Genomic DNA, 22,426 nt, shown 5'->3' on the forward strand with positions numbered 1-22,426 from the left:
CATATAATTTTACTGATTTCAGAGAGGGAGAGGGAGAGATAGAAACATCAATGTTGAGAATCATTGATCAGCTGCCTTCTGCACACCCCCTACTAGGGATGGAGCCCACAACCTGGGCATGTGCCCTTGACAGGAATCAAACCTGAGACCCTTCAGTCCACAGGCCGATGCTTTATCCACTGAGCCAAACCAGCCAGGGCTGAAAGTGTGCATCCTTGTCTTGTTTCTGATCTTAATGGAAAGGCTTCAAGTCTTTCTCTATTGAATATGGTATTTGCTGTGGATTTTCATATATAGTTTTTATTAGGTAGAGATAGATTCCTTCTATTCCTTGTTTGTTGAGTGTGTGGTTTTTAAAAGGGTTTTGAATTTTGTCAAATACTGTCTGCATTAATTGAGATGATCATAGGTTTTTCCCCCTTCATTTTTTTAACGTGGTATATTATATCGATCAATTTTTTAAAAATGTTTTTATTGCCCTAAACGATTTGGCTCAGTGGATAGAGCATCGGCTGCGGACTGAAGGGTCCCAGATTCGATTCTGGTCAAGGGCATGTACCTTGGTTGCGGGCACATCCCCAGTAGGGGGTGTGCAAGAGGTAGCTGATCAATGTTTCTCTCTCATTGATGTTCTAACTCTCTATCCCTCTCCCTTCCTCTCTGTAAAAAAAAAAAATCAATAAAAAATATTTTTAAAAAATGGTTTTATTAATTTCAGAGAGGGAGAGGGAGAGATAGAAATATCAATGATTAGAGAAAATCATTGATCAGCTGCCTTCTGCACACCCCCACTGGGGATTGAGCCTGCAACCCAGGAATCAAACAATGACCTCTTGGTTCATAGGTCAATGCTCAACCACTGAACCACACTGCCAGGCTCGATCTATTTTTATATATTGAACTATCCTTGCATTCCAGGGATAAATCCTACTTTGTCATTAGTAACGAAGGAGCCATACAATGCATATATCATTTTTTTTGGTAATCCTCTGTAGATGCACATTCAGCTTTTTCTTTTTCTTTTTTCTTCTATTAACAACGCTGTGATCAACAACCTCCTATATATTTTCCCACATTTGTGTATTTCACCTAGGTTAATTTGTGCAATTCAGAATATATTTCTAGAAAGTTATTCCAGTTAGGAGAGAATGAATTCATATTTAAAATTCTGACAGATACTATCAAGTTATCTTCAAAGGCAGTGTCATTGGTACGTCCATCAACAATATAGGAGCGGGCCTATAGTACTCCTAAGTACTGAATATACAAATCTTTGCTAGGTTGTAAATTTGAGATAATGTCTAGCTCACAGCATTTTTGTAAGGGTCACATGTGAAAAGACCTCTCACACCACCCGGCTTATTGTCAGCATTCTTTTATCTTTTTCTTTTACTGCCCAATGTGGCAATAAAATACCTGTAAGGGTTATACAATGTCAGGGAATCTTAAAGAACCGAATATACCATCAGACTTCATTGAAGCGTTAAAGAAAGAAACCCCAAATGGCAATATTTCCAACCTATAATGTCTGTACAGATGCATCAGCTCTAATAATATTTTAGGGTTAAGTTCTGAGGCAGTGAGATATTTAACCCTTTGCACTCGCTTGCTTTTTTCTCGATTCTTTTATTCTACTCGGGATTTAATTTTTAAATACCCCAGATTTTACAAAGTGTGGCAGTAGAATAAAAAACTGGAGTTTCTTTTCATACAAACTTATTTATTTGGATTTTTTATATTTCAAATTATTGATACATTCAAAGAGTAATTTGCACTCGACATCCAAGTGCAAAAGGTTTTAACAGTGTACACCTTCCCTTTCTCTCCCCCAAAAGAAACCCGAGGTGTTCCCCAGCCTGCTTTTGTCTTTGGATCCAGGCCGAGCTCCCGGACAGGCTATGATGGCCAGTCTCCCTTCAGGGCTCGGACTCTCCATCGAGGGTGCACCTGGGATCTCGGGAGCCGCCCCAGAGCTTGCTCTTTTCTGACAGCGTCCCACAAAAGTACGCGACCATTCTACGTGTCTAATTTTGTTTTTGTTTTTTGGAGGAAGTTGGTTTTGGAGATTGTAGGCTTCTGTGACCTAAGGCACGAAACGTGAAACATGTGTGAGTAGGAAGCCCATCCCGTCAGTCCTTCTCAGGCGCCAGAGCTGCAAGAAGCCACCCCCGCCCGCGCCCCTACCCCCACCCCCGCCCTGGACTTGGGGCGCTGTCGGGATCAACTGCTATAGCGTTGGTTCAACGTTTGCAGCCTGGATTTCGGCTAATTCAACCTAAACACCTTCTTGGAATTTTATTTTTCCCAAAGTCTACGACGTGAGAAATCAACTTCTAACCGGTGTGTGTGTGTGGCTCCCGCGAAGCGCACTCTCTTCCAACAGGGAGACGGTTGGCCTCGGAAGGGCCGGCGCTGGGGGAGTGGGAAAATCCTTCAGGTCCCGCGACAGGTGGAACCTTTGGCAATCGTGATTGTGATTGGTGGAGTGAGGCAGAAAACCCTCCCGCCCCCACCACAGTGGGTCTTGATTGGTTGCAACACACACATTAGCTTTTCTATAGCCAAACCTAAAGCCGCTTAGTGATGAGTCCCGCCTTAAAGGCGTTTGATATCAGTTTTACGTGTTGTAAGGAAAGCGGTGATTGGTCACAGCGCTCGCGGATTCGGTCGGTAGTAAACACAGCGAGACTCCTGGGGCCAGGGATTGGCCAGTGTTCCGGAGCCTAGGAAATTCTTCCGGATTCCGCGTGTTGGTTGGTTGCTCTCCTGCCCCGCCCCCGCCCCTCTCTTGCTGATTGGTTACAGTCCGGCAGGGGAGGCGGAGGAGTAGGCGATATAGCATCGCGTCACTTCCGTTTACTGTCGGCCGCCGCCGCGGTGTTCTCAGAGTAAGGTGGCCAACGGGCTGTAGGAGCTGGGGAACGAGAGGCGGGGTGGGCGGGGAGGGTGGGCGGAAGGGGTAGGAAATCCCATCACGGAGACGCCAGCCTGGACGTTCCCGCCTCCTCCGACACTGTGGAGTCGGGTCGGAGAAGGGTCATTGCTTTCTCCAGCGAGGCGGGGGGCGGAGCCCGGCTCAGGTGAGGAGACCCTGTCAGTGCGAGTGGTGGTAGCGTGCGCGGGCGCGCTCAGGTGGAGACGGTTGCGCACCAGGGGCGCTGGGCTGGCGGCCTAAGCTGGGTCGCGACAAGGCTTCTGGGGAGCGCGCAGACGCGTCCGCATGCCCCCCCGCCTACCCAGCCTGTCTTTCTGAGGGGGTATTGTTACCCTTCCTAGCGGAGGGGTCGGGAGGATGGGAGGCGGGTTCTGCGCAGGCGTCCCCGTGTCCTGACGCCAGGCTGTCTGTCTGCGGGATTGGGCGGAGGCTCTTGCCCCCTCGGATCCGCGGGCGAAGAGGTTGGGTACCGGGTTGGGGTGGGATAGGTCTCCGGACCGACAGCCTGGGATCTGCCGCCCTCATCCTGGGTCTCCTTGAGCGACAGTGTTTCGTATCACCACCGCCAGGCCAGCGCGGTCTGGAATCGGGAACTGGCGGCTGACCCTGGAGGGGTGGAGCCAGTGTTTTGGAATGGCCCAAGTTGTTACCCGAGGACTCAGTGCTTATAGGCGTTTATTGAATGCCCACTACTTCCAGGCTTCGTAAGAACAGCCGTTCCACCTTCTCCCCTTGCAGATTTGCACGTAAATACATAAGACAGGGAATTAAGGGGGAATTGAAGATCAGGTGTTTTTTTCCGTCCAAAAAAAAGTCATTTGTTAGTAAGGCAGTCTGCATTCTGTCATAGTGGAAGGTACTGTAGAAACGAACTTCTGAAAGGAACACAAATTCTAATTAGGAGGAAAATTTCTAGGTAAAGGCAAAGAAAAGTCTTGATTACGAAGTAGTATGCTCAAGTTCTGGCTAATTTGAATGAGTAGAGAAGAAACCCTTCACATTCAAGAATTAAAAATATTTCCAAAATAGATTTACAGTTGTGAGTAACGCGAAATAGAGTTGTTGTTTTTTTCTGTATTTATTAATTAGAGGCCCGGTGCACGAATTGGCACACAGGTGGCGCCCCTAGGCCTGGCCCCCTGGGGCGTCTTGCCCAGGCCTGATGGGGGTGGGGGGGGCGAGCGCGCTGACCACCAGGGGGCAGCTCCTGCGTTGAGCACCCTGGTGGTCAGTGCACGTCATAGCTACCAGCCAGTTGTCCCCTCCTCAGGTCTTAACGGTGGCTTAGGCTTTTATATACAGTACATAGATATTGTATTATTTTTCTATACTAACAACTGTAAACCTACGTTTGCCCCAACCTGTACTTTTCAGTTGTAGTAAATAGAATATGTTACACTCATTGGGATCTTCCTTTAGAGGTTGAAGAGAATGCTGTGCCTTCCTCATCATTGATGATTTGTTACCTTTTGGATGGACTTTTGTGCCTTAAATAATTTTAAAAAGGTGGCTTGGGTGCTTCTATTTTCTGGAGAACTTGCTTTTCGTATGCTGAAGTAGGATTTCTGTGGTGAGGGTGATTGGCCATAAGCTAAAATTGTAGGAGTGCGGGGAAGAGATCAGATGGGGAGGGAAGAAAAAGAATTTCAGATAAAAGTCCCTAACCCAATCGAAGGCCCCTATTGCTTTAACCCCCTCTGGAAATGCCAGCAAACTTGGGAAGACTGGCCTGGCCACTGCAGCCAGCCTGATGAGCTGCCAGGTAATACTAATTGGTTGGAGACTTGTTCTGGGCCCTTGGGTTTTACATAGTAAATGAGCCAGGGCTTACTAAAAAGTTCTGTAATCAACTTGTTTCCTGATCTGCCTTTTTTTCTCCTAAAAGTTGTGTCAAAACATACTGTAGTTAGCTGGAGGTACTGGCAAGCTGTTTTCTGGTTCATTGAGGTGCCTCTAGACAAATTCTGAAAGTGGTAAAATTTTAAAGGAAAGCATCTTCTAATGGAGTGTGTTCCTAAATTTATGGGTCAGTGCTCTCAAAAGAAGCTTTGTTGCAAGACTATCATGAGAAGTTGAAGTACTTTTTAAAAATTACTTGGATGCAAAATGCATGTAAATGTTTTAGTATTTAAGTACTTAGCATGAATTTTATTGAGTTCTTTAGTGTGGGTAGGATTTAATATCTGTGTACAGTCAGATATGGCAAAGCTTGCTATAGTACAGAATCTTCAATCTGCCTCAACTTCTTGGAAGGGAAGAGGGGAAAAAAGTAAATTTATTGTAAACAAATACTTTCTGTCAATTTTAAGCATATGATTTTTACTGTACTTAACATTTCTCAAATATGTATGTTGTCTAGGAGAGCCAGTTTTTGTTAGTGTAGCAGGTGGGATGGAATGTAACACTACACTGCAATTTTTGTCTAAGTATGCAGTGAACTTCTCATGCTAAAAGACCAGCTGTTTCTGAGTGAACTATTGCTCTTTACAGTTGTTTTCATCATTTTTATCACAGAATAGTGGCTTTTAATCTCAAGACTAATTTGAAGGGGGATGACACATAATTTTGCTAAAAGCTTTGACTTAATCTTTCTGACAGCTCAGATTAGGAATTGTGTTGGAGCACTAACTTTATTGTAATTATAACCAATTAATTTTCCAAATTTGTACTCTGAAGTAAGTTTGTTATTGAAGGAATCCTAATGGAAGTGGTACTTTTGTCTTATATAAATGGAAATGAACAAAGTGTTTTGTTTTTTTTACTAACTTAAAGGATGTTTGAGTGGAGTCTGCTTTTAGAAATTAGACTCTGTATTCTGTTACTTTATGTACTTGATAACAAGTTTACAAATGCTTTATTTCCAACTTCTTAAATTTAATATGATTAGGGTGAATTGCTCCCCCTTTTCTTCTGAACATGATATTGTTAATTGGTATAATTGATTTTTCACTACATCTTAATTAGTTGATTATAATTTAAAATCCACTCAACAGTCTTCCTCTAAAAATGCAAGACCTTCAGTTCCTTAGTCCTTCTGTTTTAGTCTCTACAGCAGAGAGGATTTGAGGAAGGATAGGGAGAAGAAAACCCACTGTTTTGGGGTTCAGTTGTGAGAGGAACCCACAGATAGTGCAAAAATCTAAACACATTTAATAACATACATTGTAGTCTTTATTTTGAGTGGAACGTCAAAAGCAACTTAGCAGGTAAAGTATCAGTCACTTGCTAAATGCTGTTGATTTGATAAATGATTCAGAAGTTAAGGAATATACTACTTTGAAAGTAAACCAGGTATGAAAATGAATTAAATCTATTTTTTATTTTTTCTTCTGGAAAGGTATCATCAATAATAGTGTCGTTAAAGCTTTGGCCTGACTCTTGTAGTGTCGTTCATTAAGAATATACTTCTTGCCTGGCCAGTGTGACCAGAGGTCATGGTTCGATTCCCGGTAAGGCCCATGCCTGGGCCCATGAAAAAAGCAATGAGTGCTGTTTGTGATTCAAAAATTGCACAAGTTATTTTCCTTGAGACAACATCTTATTTCAGTATGCAGCACAATGACTTCAAGTGTACTTCCTGTTTCATCTCACATAATATCAAAAAGGCACGAATGTATTCAAGAATCACGACTGCATAACAATAGTGAAGACAAAGTGAGATTAAATCCCCTGTAGAGTCAGCATTCTTGTAGTAGTGGCTGTGTGGGGATTGTTCTTACTGCCTAGTTCAAGCTCAGGTGTCCAGCCTTCTCATCAATTCTGTGAACAAACCAATGACCTTTCAGCAAGTTGCTTTTTAGTTAAGTTAGCTAGAATCACTTTCTGTTGCTGCAAAGAACCCTGACTGACACGGTGCTTAAACTTTAAAATGCTTTTTACAAAAGTTATCTGACAAGTGATAGTCTTTAGTTCAAAATTATATGCTATTTTGCTGTAATTATTAACATCAGTTGTGAGTGTTCACTATCCAATACCTACCTTCCTACCCTTACCTATTTTCCAGCCAGAATGGATACATAGCTTCCCCCACCTCAAACCTCTCCCCGCCTTTACCTCTGTCTAGAATATATTTTATATCTCAAATATATTTTATATCTCATTTTATCCGAATCCAAAACAATACCTACCTCTGTTGCCAAATCCACCATAACGCAGTAAATAACCTTTTTTCCTTCTTTGAGCCCTCATGTACACTTTATCCCTTATGTGGCACTTAATGGTTATTTGTGTATGACTTGTTTCTACTAAGCATCTGTGACAGGACTATGCCATATAAATCTGTTCCACAGCACTTTAAAACTTTGGATGAATGAATTTGTATACCAAATACACAGCACGTTCCAGGGCTGTTGAAATCTCTAGGGCTCCAACAATCTGCTGGGCCTCTTCTCTCCTAGTGGGTCAGCTGTCTCTTTTTGCAGCTGTTAACCTGCAGCCAGCTCTTCCTCATATTCTAGATTTGCTATTGCTCATCTTCAGTTAGGAAACTAGAAAAACTTGAATTTTGTTTGTTTAAAACAAAAGAGGGCTTGGGAGACTTTCCTATGAGGAAATCTTTCATACATAGGTTTTAATATTTATTTTGGATATTCTGAGACTTTTTCTTGTTTTTGGAGAGAGTTGGGGCTCTTAGAAAAATGACTATTGAGTAATATGGTGTTATATTTCATTAACATACAGTTGAAATTTATCCAACAAATAATTTATTGAGGCACTTTGAGGGAGAGAGAAAATATAGTTCCTGGCCTCAACAAGCTATTTTAGTTTTTTGGGTTTTTTTAAAGCATTTTGAATTTGCACCAGATATATAATAGGACACTACTACCTTTTCTTATTTAAACTGAGTTATGAAGTTCTAGGTCAGCTAATCCATAGGAATGTTGAACTGGAAAACAAGGTGGCAAATTGGGGAGAGTTGGAGTGTAGAGCAAGACAGTAAGGGCTTCTGGCATTGGCTTGACTTCCCCAGTGGTGCTCACCTTTACTGATGGGTTCTCTTCAGAGAGGAAGGGAGAGAGAGAGAGAATCATCAATGATGAGAGAGAATCATTAATCGGCTGCCTCCTGCACACCCCCCCATTGGGGATCGAGCCTGCAACCCGGCCATGTGCCCCGACTGAGAATCAAACCGTGACCTCTTGGTTTATAGGTCGATGCTCAACCACTGAGCCACGCCAGCCAGGCCCAGATTCCCTTTTTAATAGACTTAATCTGTCCAGTTTCTGACTGAGCAGAACCAGAGAGATTATGAAATTAGGCTGGCAGATCTGGTATCTGGGGCTAACCTTGGGCATCTGTATGCCTATCTAGTCCCAGCCTTTCCTGATTTCCACTTAGTCAAATCCGAAAAATGGATGAATGTTCTAGGACTCAGACTTGGAGCGCTGTCAAAAGTCCTAGCCTGCTTGACTGGGACTTGCCTGGTTTTGTTGTCTTACGTTTGTCCTTATCTATATCATCTTTACAAGTGGAGGAAAAGTTCTGTTATTTTTCTGCTAGGATTTTATTTAGATTAGGGATATTGAATGTTAAGAGTTTCTTAAAATGTTAAGATGCTTCCCTGTCGGTAGCAACTTTGCAGGTCCTGCCGGGCAGACAGGCAGTAAATCACTTGCTGTGGTGGTAGATGATGTTTGAGTATGGGTGTATTTTTCTTTATGAACTAAGTATATTATTGAAAAGCATATGGGTAGGTCAGTATATAAATCAAATAGTTAAAATGTACTATTAACTGGCTTGTTCTCCTAGAACACAAATGAGCTTTTTAAAAAAAATTAGTCTAAGTAAAGCATTATGAGGAAAGTAAATCCATTGAGAAAACAGTCAATTCTTGATTATCCATGTTAATATAATGAGCAGTGGTATAAATATATTTTCTTAATTATATTTAGTTTGGAAATTGCTAAAAATAGCAATTTTAGCAGATAACAAATATTGTACTAGTAAATATTGTGGTGTATACTTGCTTTGGGTCAGACACAGTTACAAATTGATAGTTGCTGTTTCTCCTCCAGCTATATAGACTTATAGAGTCACATTTTGAAATCATTAAAGAGACCTGAAACTTTTTAATTTGATTTGAAGGCTTCAGACAGGCATCTTTAGGTAAAACACTTAACTTTTCAGCATGAGCTATTTTATAGCTTTTAGGCTGGACCTCTGAGTTTGCTAGAGTTGCTTTGAGAGTTTTTTTTAATCTAGATTTATAGTTACTTTCCATCAGAACAGACTAACAAATTTTGTGTCTCCCCAACTGAATTTTTAAAATAACTCTTCTAGAGATGTTGACAGGAAGCCAGGAAGGCTGGTCAACAACCTTAATTGCTCTAACCACTCACCCTTTAATTGAGATATTGTTAGCTGAAGCAGCTTCCACCTTGGTTTGTCCCATTAAGTTTCTGTTATTTCCTGCCTAAGGGCTACATGTAAATTTCTATTATCTTGACTAAGATGTTTTCCCCAAAGCCTCAATAAAAGGGATGGCAGAGCCAGAGCAGTCGTCAGTTCTCCCACTAGAGGTGGACTACCGCCTGGCCCCCCATTTCGCCAAATTGAATTTCTTCAAGTCTCCATTCATTTGTGTGCGGCCCTTCTCCAGAACTCGAACCCTGAACCGGAACCCTGGACCACGCGGGACGTGGAAAGGGATTCCTACATTCTAGTTCATAGTCAACGCTCTACCATTGAGCCACACCCGGTTGGGCTACATAGTGTAACTTTTGTCATAGTCTTAGACTTGTCTGTTTCAAGGGGAGTGAACATAGATCCCATCTCTTGTGAGAGGAGTGTAAATATCACTTTGTAAGACAGCATGCAGGATGGGAGATCTTAATGTGGCCTGCCATCTTAGAAAATACAATCTGCTATACACATTGCCTTATTTCCTGTGACTTATTTTTATACAGAACATGGAATATAAATTAGGCCGTGGCAGTTCTTGGGTTGTCCTTATCACTTTGTTGCCTAATGTATCGTAGTATTACTAAAAAAAACCCAGGCTCTTTTCCCTTCCTGATAGCACTCTGATTTCCTATTTGTGAATTATCTTGACACATACCCCTTTTATGTGTAATCTTGTTAGGTGGATAAATCAGCAACCAGCCTTCCACTACAGAAGTAAAAAACAGAAAGACCCTTCCCCTTTGTTTTCCCGGCACAATCGGGCGGGGGTGGGTCCCTAAGCTCAGTATAGAGGAGCTCTCCCTGGAACTTTGAATCTTGAGCATGTGACATCCATTCTGAAGGAACTGGTGGAGGCCTTTTATTGCAGAAGCAGTAGCTAAAGGAGACTCTTCCTACTCTACCAGTGTGACTGGATTTTGCTTCCTAACCCTTCCAAGTTCCTTTGACAGCTGTCTGGTTCTTCATCCTCCCAGGTCTTTGTTTTCTCAGATATCTTTTGCTTAAGTAAGCCAGGGTTGCGTTCTGTGGGTTCTAAGTACAAAGCCTTAACTGACAGACCATTATAATAACAATTAGTTTTATTTTATGCCCAAATTAATTAGATTTCTTTAATTATGCCAGAAAGCTCAATTGAAAATTATGTGTGGTATATTATTTTGTTAATGACTTGTTAAAACAGTGTTTACTAATGTTTACTACAGTGGGACCTCTTAATGTAAAGTGGCATTTTAGAATGAAAGAACTGAATTGAGATTCCTCATTGACTTAATAATTTTGGGATAGCACTGGGGGATTGGGAATAAAACATATTAAGTATATATACAAAAATGTCCTTTCCTAACATACAGTAGCATGTTTGTTTATATGGTTGCACTTATTCTTTAGTATAGTATGAGTAGCAGATACTCTCTGGGCTCCAACCAGATCCCCATGATCCTTTTTATCGGTTCTGTGCACCCGCCGTGCAGCTTCTGTATGCTTTTGCTGCTAATGGCTTGCATCTGTGACTCTTTTGAGGACTAGGTCTTCGGGTGACCGGCATCACTTTGTGCATGGGCCCAGAGAGCTGGAAGTGCCTGGAGAGGCTCTTAGCTGTTGACTGACTAATGCAGGGCTACAAAAGACCAGTTCCTCTGCCTTGAGGTGGCTTAAACTCATTTATACTCCAGAGCTCTCCTGCTAGACCAGGCTAAGGCTGGAATTCTGCCCCAAATCGCACCCTTGCTTGGCCGCTGCTGTTTCCTCTCATGCTCCCCACCCCCCGTTTCTCCTGGGAGCACTTCATTGATAAATCGCTTGCACTTGAATCCTTCTCTCATGGTCTGCTTCTGGGAAAACTTACCTAAGATGCTGTAAATCTAAGCCTTTTTCATATTCATGGTCTTTGGAATCACTTTTGGGCATCATAGTAATGCCCTGCTACTTCCAATTCATTCTTGGTATGGCATTTTGGGGTGGCAAAAACATACTTTAAAATTGCTGGTGCATCAGCTGCATTTCTCATTTGGTTTAACTCACGGCTGCACTTTCACCTTAATGAGTTATGCATGTGTTACTGGATATTAAATAGCTTCTCTTAAATGTCTATTAGTGCACTCACAGCAACAGATTGCCCTTCTCTAACTCATCCTTATATTCAGAAATATTGGTCAGTATATACTACATTTAACTGCATTGCCTGACATGTGATATAGTAACTATTTCTTTGAATATTGGATCATTGGAAGCTTCCTCTCCTAAAATGGTTTAAATAACGTAGGAATTATCTTTTCCATAGCATTTAATAGATATTTCCTATAAAACTATTTGGTACTGATGCCTTTTCAGGAGAGGGGGAGTAATTCTTTGGTAACTTTTTCTAATTTTGTGTATGTGTGTGGTTATGGTCTGTTCGGCTCTCTTCTTTTTAAGTTTTAAAAACAAATTATGCCAAAAGTATATGTAGTTTGCTAAGTACAGATCACTCAAAGAATAAAGAGTTCTACAAGATTTGTTAAGAAAACTACCAGGCCCTAGCCTCTCTGCTTTCCGTTTTCTCTTCCCCAAGGCTTTTAGCTAATTCTTTTTTTTTTTTTCACATATGTTTTTATTGAGTTCAGAGGGAGAGAGGGGGAGAGAGAGAGAAACATCAGTGATGAGAGAGAATCGATTGGCTGCCTCCTGCATGCCCCCTACTGGGGCTCGAGCCCACAACCCAGGCATGTGCCCTGACTGGGAATCGAACCAGTGACCTCTTGATTCATGGGTTGACACTCAACCACTGAGCCACACAGGCTGGATACAATTCTTTTGATCTTTGTATGCGTATACTAAATTATATACTTAGAGCTTCTTAATATTTTAGACATTATCTATTGACTTCCCCTTGGATAGAGATAAGATTTTTTTTTAACGAATTTGTTAATTTTTCCTTATAATTCTACTAGTTTTGGTCTATGCATTTCAATGCACACTCCCTGCCTCCATCCTTCCAGTATAGTTAGAATTTTGGTTTGATTAGCAGTTCTCAATGTACAGTCCAAGGACCCATGGGGGGGGGGGCCTCACATTTTTTCAAGGGATCTGTGAGGTCAAAACTATTTTCATAATAATACAAAGACTTACTTGCTTTTTTCACACTCATTCTCCCATGAATGTACAGTGTTTTCCAGAGGCCATGTGATATGTAATGTTGCAAAAGCCTGAATGCACAAGAAAATAGGAGAATCCAGATGTCTTCTGGTAATGCAAAAATGTAAAACAGTGCCATTCTTCTCATTATTCTGAGGGGAAAATATATTTTATATAAAAGTGGTTTACCATGTAATTATTATTATTTTAAAGGAAATTAACAAATACATATTTTACAATATTTTCAGTTTTAAATTCCCCAGAGCTTTTAAAATTTTACCCTAGTTTCTTATCATAGCCCGTGGAAGAGGAGTCAAGGTTTAATAAATGCTAGTTGAAGATGTCTGCAGTGCCTGCACAAGTGTATTGTAACACTGGATATTCTGGCCTTCTGTTTTGGTTCATTCTTTCACTTCTAGATGGTCACCTATTACCGAGTACAACTACGCATTTCCAAAGTCATCTATACATTATATGCCTGTAGAGGGGCTCTAATTGTCAATGGGATATTGTAGTGGACATTTGTCATTTGCAGCTGTCAAGAATCTTTTGAAGATCCCTTCCTTTACATCTGGGTAGCCTTTAAATTGTGAGCCCACTTTCCCAAGGTAGAATCATGGTTATAGTGCAGATATAAGAGCTAAGGTTCCCTTGGTCATACGTACTTGAGTGGGTTTGGATGCAGATGTGAGCAATATGGAACAATATTGAGCATTTAGAACTACTCTCCAATATGGTAGCCATTTATTTTATTTTTAAAAATATATTCTTATTGATTTCAGAGAGCAAGGGAGAGAGAGAGATAGAAACATCAATGATGAGAGAGAATCATTGATCGGCTGCCTCCTGCACGCCCCACACTGGGGATCGAGCCTGCAACCAGGGTATGTGCCCTTGGCCGGAATCGAACTTGGGACCCTTTAGTCTGCAGACTGACGCTCTCCACCAAGCCAAACCGGCTAGGGCAAGCCATTTACTAGTAAGTTAATTAAAGTTAAATAAAATGAAAAGTTTAGTTCCTCAGTTACACTAGCCACATGTCAAGTGCTCGTAGCCATATATGACTAGCAGACAGCAGAGAAACAATGCTGATGATTTCCATCATTGTAAAACGTTCTACTGGACAGTGCTGGTCTCGAAGGTGCAATGTCAACTACTCTTTCTGAGCCACTAATCCAGAGCAAGCCCCATGCAAAGCTGCAGGTGGTAGAGGTGGCAGTGGCAGTAATGAATTTTCTGGAACGGTTCCACAATGTGGTGGGCACTCTGGGGCATTCGAGTATAGCTCTCCCATCCTCCTGGAGATTTTGTGAGCTTCCCTTCCCAACATTCTATAATCATAAATCTCAGTGGAGTGGACTTTACTGTATTCATTTAAGAACTCTGACTTATACTGAAGTGCTTTCTGACACTCTTGATATTGGAAAGATCAGTTGAGTAATCCAATTAGCCAGTTTTATGGCTAAGATTAGCTTTGATCTGGTGGATTGGATTTCCATTGCTAAATTAAAAGATCATAAATTGACTGATTAAATGATATTGAGATATCGCTAAATGAATAATTGCACACTGTTACTAACTTAGAGAATAGGTGTTTCTCTAGATTTTAATCATCTCTAATATCACCATGTTAGTTTCACAACTTCCAGAACCCCTTAAGAGAAAGGAAGCCTTGCCCCAACTGGGTGGCTCAGTTAGTTGGAGTGTTGTCCCGTATACCAAAAGGTTGTGGGTTCGATTCCCAGTCAGGGAAAATACTAGGTTGCAGGTTCAATCCCAGGTCAGGGTGTACAGGAGGTAACCCATCTATGTCTCCCTCTGAATTCAGTCTCAATCTCTCTCTCTCTCTCTCTCTCTCTCTCTCTCTCTCACACACACACACACACACACACACACACACACATCCTCAAGTGAGGATTTAAAAAAGAGAGAGAAAAGGAAACTAACTTAGCCTTTGCACTGCCTTGAAGATGGCCCGACAACAAGGCATAGCAGGACATTCCAGTCATCCCTAAAGTGTTTTGAGAAGAACTTGAGTTGATCTCCAGGGCTGTGTTAGGGCATCTAGCATAGGGCTGATGATCTTTAGGTGAAAGGGGAGGTAAATGATTGTATGGATGTTTACCTATCTTCCAGTATTGTTTCAACTTCTGCCTTTGTTGGGGCAGTGCTTTGCTATCTCAGGAGTCTCTTCTCTAAGGTCTCTAGGCTCTGGGAACTTCCTCCCAAAATGGTGCTTCTGAGACCACAATATCTTTGCTACTTATGCTTTTTCCATAGAAAGTGGGATTGAAGGTTAAGAGGTGGCATTCCAGTGAATGACCTTTTGTGGAAAAGAGTTGTAGTTTCTTCTCAAGGTGACTAACATTTCAAAAAATAAGGAGGCTATTTTTCCTCATATAATCATATTTCTGCTGCTTGTTGAAGAAAACATTGACCAGGATGTCACTATCCTTTTAAATTAGTATGCTAGGTTGAAATGCCAGTTATTTGGTAAGTTAGTCTTTTATACTTCTCCCCCTCCAATCTGGATCTTGTTCATCTCTTGTTTTCCCCCTTCCCCTTTATTTTTTTATTGTGGTATAATTTATTGATCTATATTGAAGCATAATGTACATACCATAAAATTCTTGTTTTAAGTGTATAATTCAAATATTTTTAGGAAATTATGAGTTGTACAATAATCACCACAATCTAATTTTATTTTTTAATATATTTTTATTGTTTTCAGATAGGAAAGGAGAGGGGGAGAGAGATAGAAACATCAGTGATGAGAGAGAATCACTGATTGCCTCCTGCACACCCCCTACTGGGGATCAAGCCCACAACCCAGGCATGTGCCCTTGAATGGAATTGAACCTGGGACCCTTCAGCCCACAAGCCGAGGCTCTATCCACTGAGCCAAACCAGCTGGGATACCACAATCTGATTTTAGAACATTTCCATCATCCCCCCAAAATTCCCTCTTCCCATTTACAGTCCTACCATGATCCTGTCCCCAGCCCCCAATAACTGTTTCTATAGATTTACCTTTCTTGTGCCACAGGCACAGAGCTTCCATTGGATTATTTTTTATTGAATAGATTTCCATCCGGTCCTCTTGTCTGAGTATCACCTCCATTCCACTTCCCCTGGCACCTCGGCAATCAGTTCCTGAGCCTTTAGGTGGGTGGGGATCTTATATATAAGTCAGGGTGTTTTATCCACTGCCAATTTAGGATTTTAGCTTTCTGGGTATGCTAAGTCAGTTAGCAATCATTCATTTACCTGTTCACCAGCTTCCAAAATGCTATTGATATTTATTTCCAATTCTTTTTTTCCTTCTGGGTTTATACCTTTAAAATAACAAAACCACCCTGGCTGGTGTGGGTCAGTGGTAAAGCATCTTGGGTTTGATTCCTGGTTGTGTGGGAGGCAACCTATTGATGTGTCTCTTTCACATTGACCTCCCCCTCTTCCCCGCCCCGAGCATCTTCCTCTCCCTTCCACTCTCTCTAAAAACGAAGGGAAAAAAATATCCTCAGGTGAGGATTAAATAAATAAAACAAAACAAAAAAACTTTAGTATATTTTAATGAGGTCTCAGGAATGAGTGTGTCGGGGGTAGGAGAGTAGAGTTAAGCATATGTGTGCAATCTACTATCTATAACTAGAAGTCTTCCCCACTAATATTGACTTACCCCTTTCACTTAAGTTACTGAAAGACTCTGGAATTTATTCATTGTCCTTAGGGAATGCAGAACTCGAATTAACTTCTGTGGGGTAGATATTCTATTATTCACATGTTGGCCTTTTCTAACATAGGCCCTAAGTATTAAATGTTAAAAGTGGGTCATATGAAGAGTAAAGGGAGCCTGTAAGCAGCCATAGCTGATCCCCCATGTGTGCATGCTTCCAGAGCTGTATCTGAATCAGCATTTGCCCCTTGTTTGACGGGTTTTTAGTCTGTGCCCATTATATAAAACATCACAAGGTTTTAAAGATCCAAGCTTGGCTGTCCATGCCTCTCTTTTTCATCACACCCTCTGTGCTCTGGCTTTGTCTTAAGCTTTTCTAAGTCTTAACACTTTGTTTTCCCATAGGACCATGGATTTTCCTGGACACTTTGAACAGATCTTCCAGCAACTGAACTACCAAAGACTTCACGGCCAGCTCTGTGATTGTGTCATTGTAGTAGGGAATAGGCATTTCAAAGCCCACCGCTCTGTACTGGCAGCCTGCAGCACGCATTTCCGAGCCCTGTTCTCAGTGGCAGAGGGAGATCAGACCATGAACATGATCCAGCTGGATAGCGAGGTAGTGACAGCGGAGGCCTTTGCCGCACTGATTGACATGATGTATACCTCCACCCTCATGTTGGGGGAGAGCAATGTTATGGATGTCTTATTGGCAGCCTCTCACCTGCATTTGAACTCTGTTGTTAAGGCATGTAAACATTACTTAACGACAAGGACACTGCCCATGTCTCCCCCAAGTGAGCGTGTTCAGGAACAGAGCGCCCGCATGCAGCGCTTCTTTATGCTGCAGCAGCTGGGACTAAGCATAGTGAGCTCAGCCCTCAATTCCAACCAGAGTGGTGAGGAGCAGCCAGCCCCCATGAGCTCCTCAATGCGCAATAACCTGGACCAGCGCACGCCCTTCCCCATGAGACGCCTTCATAAGCGGAAGCAGTCTGCAGAGGAAAGGGCCAGGCAGCGCCTTCGACCTGCCATGGATGAGTCTGCCATTTCCAACGTTACGCCAGAGAACGGGTCTTCAGGGGTTCATTCTCGAGAAGAATTCTTCTTGCCAGATTCTCTGAAAATTGTGGATAACCCTAAGGCCGATGGAATGACCGACAACCAGGAAGACAGTGCCATCATGTTCGACCAGTCTTTCGGTGCTCAAGAAGATGCCCAGGTGCCCAGCCAGTCTGACAACAGTGCTGGCAACATGGCACAGTTGTCCATGGCCTCTCGTGCAACTCAGGTTGAGACTAGTTTTGAGCAGGAAGCTGCAACTGAGAAAGGTGGTTTTCAGTGTGAAAATCCTGAGGTTGGCCTTGGTGAGAAGGAGCACATGAGAGTGGTGGTGAAATCTGAGCCCTTGAGCTCTCCTGAGCCTCAGGATGAAGTGAGCGACGTGACCTCACAAGCAGAAGGCAGCGAATCTGTGGAAGTGGAAGGGGTTGTGGTCAATGCTGAGAAGATAGACCTCAGCCCTGAAAGCAGTGATCGGAGTTTTTCAGATCCCCAGTCTAGCACCGACAGGGTAGGTGACATCCATATTTTAGAAGTCACAAATAACTTAGATCATAAGTCCACTTTTAGCATTTCAAATTTTCTTAACAAGAGCAGAGGAAGTAACTTTAGTGCAAATCAGAACAATGATGATAATATCCCAAACACCACTAGTGACTGCAGGCTGGAGTGTGAGGGCCCTTATTTGTTGAGTCCAGAGACTGGGCCTGTGGGCGGGCCCTCTTCGGCCACTGGCTCTCATGTGGAAAACCCGTTCAGTGAGCCTGCAGACTCTCACTTTGCGAGGCCTATGCAGGAAGCCATGGGCCTGCCCTGTGTGCAGAGTTCCGGCTATCAAGGAGAACAGTTTGGAATGGATTTTTCCAGGTCTGGTTTGGGCCTCCACTCCTCCTTCTCCAGGGTAATGATGGGCTCCTCAAGAGGAAAGGCCAGTAACTTTCCATACTACCGCCGTATCGCTCCCAAAATGCCAATTGTAACTTCTGTCAGGAGCTCACAGATCCCAGAAAACCCTGCCAGCTCCCAGCTAATGATGAATGGGGCCACGTCCTCATTTGAAAATGGGCACCCTTCCCAGCCCGGCCCTCCACAGCTGACCAGGGCCTCTGCTGATGTCCTGTCCAAATGCAAGAAGGCCTTATCGGAGCACAACGTCTTGGTTGTAGAGGGCGCTCGCAAGTATGCCTGCAAAATCTGCTGCAAGACTTTTCTGACCTTGACAGATTGTAAGAAGCACATACGTGTTCACACAGGTGAAAAACCCTATGCCTGCCTGAAGTGCGGCAAGAGGTTCAGTCAGTCCAGCCACCTGTATAAACATTCTAAGACTACCTGCCTGCGCTGGCAGACCAGCAGTCTTCCCAGCACTTTGCTCTAACCTGACCTCTTGAGATAATGTCGATGTCAGTTGTAGGAAACAAATCTCTTGGTTGAGAGCTAATACCCTTGGGTTTGAGGCTTCAGGCTGCCCAATGGCTCTTACCAATTTCAGTGGCTCAGAGGAGAACTAATATGTGTAGCACTAGTGCCGCTGCATTTCTGAGTGAAAGGCACGCTTTCAGAGAGGGACACAGCCCTCAAACCAAGTTCTTCCTTAGGGTTGAGAAATATAATCAGAAAGTAGTTTCTAATTAATGTTGTTAAACATGGCACATGTAAAAATTAAAAATCAAAGTGCAAAAAAATTTTTTTAGCAATTTTTGTAAACCTCTGTGAAGCATTTAATTAAATTTCCTATGCCCCCTGACGGGAATATTATATACCAGAACAGTGATGCAAAACTCACTTATGTGTAACCAGTGGCGACTTTGTGCCCGTCTAAAAGGCCCTTGAGGACGACACACCTGCTGGCCACAAATGCTGTAGAGCCTATTTTGGGTTAGTCCTAGGCCTCAGAAAGTACTGTATTTTTTATTTTTGTCTGACTTGCAGTCACAGACACTGCACTTTGATGGTGCTGACACTGGGTCCAGAGCGAGCATTCTCTGGGTTGTTGGGTGTATATACTTTTGAAAACATCCCTGTTGGATAGATGGTTTAACAATTTTTCCTGGTTTTAAAAACAAGGTTGTAAATGGAGTATGTACTTGTAGGGAGTGACCAGTAAGGTACTGTTTCTGTGTGTGCTGTTTTAGCAGTATTTTAACCAACTTGTATACATGTTACAGTTCCACGTTTGGAAGTCAGAAAAGAGCTAGTGTTTGTCTTTGTTCTGATGATGTGGAGTCCTGTTCTGTGGGATCTTTCACGGCGCATTTACACTTTGCTCCATCCAGACTTCAGGGCCAGTCCAGCCTGACACACCTTACCCATGACACGCCACGCCTGTTCTCCGCTTCGCTTTTTCATTCTCGCCCTATATGGCTTCGTTCCCAGGGCCTAGATTGCTGTTTTCAGTTATAACCAAAAACCATGGGATTTATTACTGTTATATACTATATATAGTTTTTATAGAATGTGAACTTTTGTTGTTGCCCCAGGTCAATACTGCATGTTTGAAATCCAAACATAGCAGTGTTCACCAATATTTTCCAGACTTTATAAGTGGGTTGGAGAGCCCAGAACATAGAAGTCACCAAGTAGCATCTGAGACTGTTAAAAGAAACATTTGGGTCTTTGGGTCCCACTGCCTCACTTCCCCAACCAGCTTTGTGGTCTCCTCACCCTGCGCGATCAGGGCTGCTGGTGGCACCTGTGTCAGGCTGAGCCCTGGCTTGTGTGCTTCCAGGGAAACCGCACACGTTAGTGTGCCTCTGTAGAGCTCATGAAGTTAGTTTAACTCATGTATGGACATAAGTTCATTCTTTATACAGCTTTCTTAGACACCAACCATTGTGTATAATTGAGAGAAATCCTTCAATTTTTGTGTTTAGAAAGCTAAATATGTGTAGCCTAAAACAAAAATCAGCGTGTTTTTTCCTCTTAATCTAGTGTGTGCCGTTACACACCTGTCTGGATAAACTCAGAATGTTCAGAGTTGGGCTTGGCATCTCCTGTGAACAGATTCCCAGGAGGAAAGGAAGACTGTTTCTCTCCTTTCCAGCAGATGTGGGAGAGACCACTGGAGGACACGGGTCACCTGTGGAATTCAGTGTGTGTATGGCTTATTGTTAGTTGTGTTCTGACTTGATGCGAGGAGGCTCTACATCCACCCTTCTACACGGTGTGGGGACCAGTGTCTTACGAGATTAACCTTGGCAGGAAGCATGGACAAGAGACCCTACCTGGGCCTGGGGAGAACCAGTGACACGGGAAGATCAGGGGCAGCCCTCCTTCCCTTCCTTCTTGAGGTGGTGGTGCCAGAAGGCTGCCCCTCACCTCCTCTCAGACTTACATGGACTTGGCTCTGGGCCTATTTCCAGTACAGTGGCTGGAGCCCTCCCTTCCCTCTGCTAGGTGGCATCTGGAATTGCATCTACCTCTTTGTCAGTTTCTATGTGAGAAGCAAGCTTGCAGGCCAGTGTCCTCAGACAAGCTGTAGTGCTTATAGGCTAATTCAGAGGTTCCCTGGAAAACCAGTCCCAGGGGTCCTATGATCGTTTCTACCTGAATTAACCTGGATTGTGATTGGTTAGCCTTAATTATAGCCTGGCATAATAATTTCTGGTGATCAAATCATAAAGTTTTTCAGGGCACCCATGTCAGTGGTGCTATGCTAGTCAAAATTTGAGATTTTGAAATAAAAGTTTTGTCACATTCATGTCTCACTAAATATGTGTTCTTTTTCTGTGCTTAGGTTAAGATTAAAACAAAAAGGGAAGCAGTACTGCTTTCTCTGCTAATGCTGCTTTGACCAATCCTTTTTTTTTTTTTTAAAACCAAGTCTTCTAGAAAATAATCTAATGCTCTCAATAACAGTTACTGGTAATTCCCTTCAATTTAGTCCCTTTTGCCTTGCCTACTCTCTCTCTGAGCTGTGGGCATGTGTGAGGTTTTGTTCTCAGCCCACCCAGTTTTATTGCTTCCTCTTATGCTTCTGCTGCTCCCTTACCTGCCTCCCAGATCGAAACTGGCCAGTTTGGCTTGGCTGTGGGGAAGGGCTGGAACCTGCCTCCCTCAGCAGGAGTGGGGCTTTTGGGAGGAGGGGGGTGGCAATTAGACAAAGGGCACCCATCCACCTGCGGGGAGTGGGGATGAGGACAAGATAGACAAAGGGAGCCAAGTGTGATGGTGCTAGAACTAATTTAAAAAAAAAAAAATTAAGAGATGCGGAGGCCCCGGAGCCAGCGAAGACTGAGCCAGCCGTGCCACCACCACAGTGCCGTCATGGTGGTCGCCAAGGACATCCATGAGGACCATGATACCTCCACCGAGAATGCAGACGAGTCCAACCACGACCCTCAGTTTGAGCCTACAGTTTCTCTTCCTGAGCAAGAAATTAAAATGCTGGAGGGACGAAGAGGAGCTTTTCAAAATGTGGGCAAAGCTGTTTTGATTCTCTTCAGAGAATGATCTCCCAGGATGGAAGGAACAAGGCACCGGTTACGTCAAGCTCCTGAAGCAGAGCGGGGACAAGGCCTTGAAATTATTCGCCAACCACTATATCCTGCCAGTGATGGAGCTGAAGCCAAGCACAGGCAATGACCGTGCATGGCTCTGGTACACCCTGCCACCTTTGCTGACCGGTGCCCCAAGCTGAAGCAGCTGGCCATCCGCTTCCCCAAAGCTGAAAATGCACAGAAATTCAAGACAAAGTTTGAAGAATGCAGGAAAGAGACCGAAGAGCGAGAAAAGAAAGGAAGACGGGGCACAAGTGGTAATGCCGAGAAAGTGGCTGAAAAAGCTAGACGCTTTCGGTGGAAGATGACCAGGAGTCCGAAGACGAGACCAAGGAGAAAGCTGAGGAGAAGCAGTAAGTGCTCTGCCTTTTTTTCCTGTTCCTTCCTTTCTCCTTTTTAAAAATCTTTGCCCTGCCCCTTCTTTTTGGTTTGTTTTTATTGTTTTGTTTTTACAGGGAACATTATATAAAGAACTGAATTCCAACAACAAAAACAAAAAAAAGAAACTCACCTACTTCCAGTTATTCTTCCCTGGGTCTCGTTGCTGAGTATATTTAATTTGTCCCAATGGTGTAGGTCACCCATGGGCTCTGGTTGTCCGTTCTCAGTGAGGGACCCGTGAAGGAATCTGAGCAGAGGACGAGGGGGAAGGTGGTTTAGACAGGTTCTAGGGGGTAAGGACTGAGGTGGAAGCTGAACTCGGTCACTAGATGCCCTGGTTTAGAAAAGGTAAAGCAGATG

General features: G+C 43.0%; 1 protein-coding gene and 1 pseudogene across 3 annotated transcripts; both read left to right on the forward strand.

Annotated features, from left to right (window-relative positions):
* The first annotated feature begins 2,877 nt into the window (after positions 1–2,877).
* Positions 2,878–21,210, forward strand: ZBTB5 (zinc finger and BTB domain containing 5). 2 transcript variants are annotated; one of them, XM_079789574.1, is made up of 2 exons: positions 2,878–2,888; positions 16,530–21,210. In XM_079789574.1, the coding sequence occupies exon 2, from the start codon at positions 16,534–16,536 to the stop codon at positions 18,562–18,564; it is 2,031 nt and encodes a 676-aa protein (XP_079645700.1). In that variant the 5' UTR covers positions 2,878–2,888; positions 16,530–16,533; the 3' UTR covers positions 18,565–21,210. The 2 variants fall into 2 exon arrangements, with proteins under 2 accessions (XP_079645700.1, XP_079645699.1); XM_079789573.1 differs by lacking the exon at positions 2,878–2,888 and adding an exon at positions 2,963–3,080 and having other exon boundaries at positions 16,530–21,208.
* A 153-nt stretch (positions 21,211–21,363) lies between these two features.
* On the forward strand, positions 21,364–22,324 carry LOC307110450 (ran-specific GTPase-activating protein-like; annotated as a pseudogene). Its single transcript has one exon. The product of its transcript is annotated as a ran-specific GTPase-activating protein-like (transcript).
* Positions 22,325–22,426: the final 102 nt, after the last annotated feature.

The sequence above is a fragment of the Cnephaeus nilssonii genome, assembly GCF_951640355.1.
Source record: "Cnephaeus nilssonii genome assembly, chromosome: 14".
Taxonomy (NCBI): Eukaryota; Metazoa; Chordata; class Mammalia; order Chiroptera; family Vespertilionidae; genus Cnephaeus; species Cnephaeus nilssonii.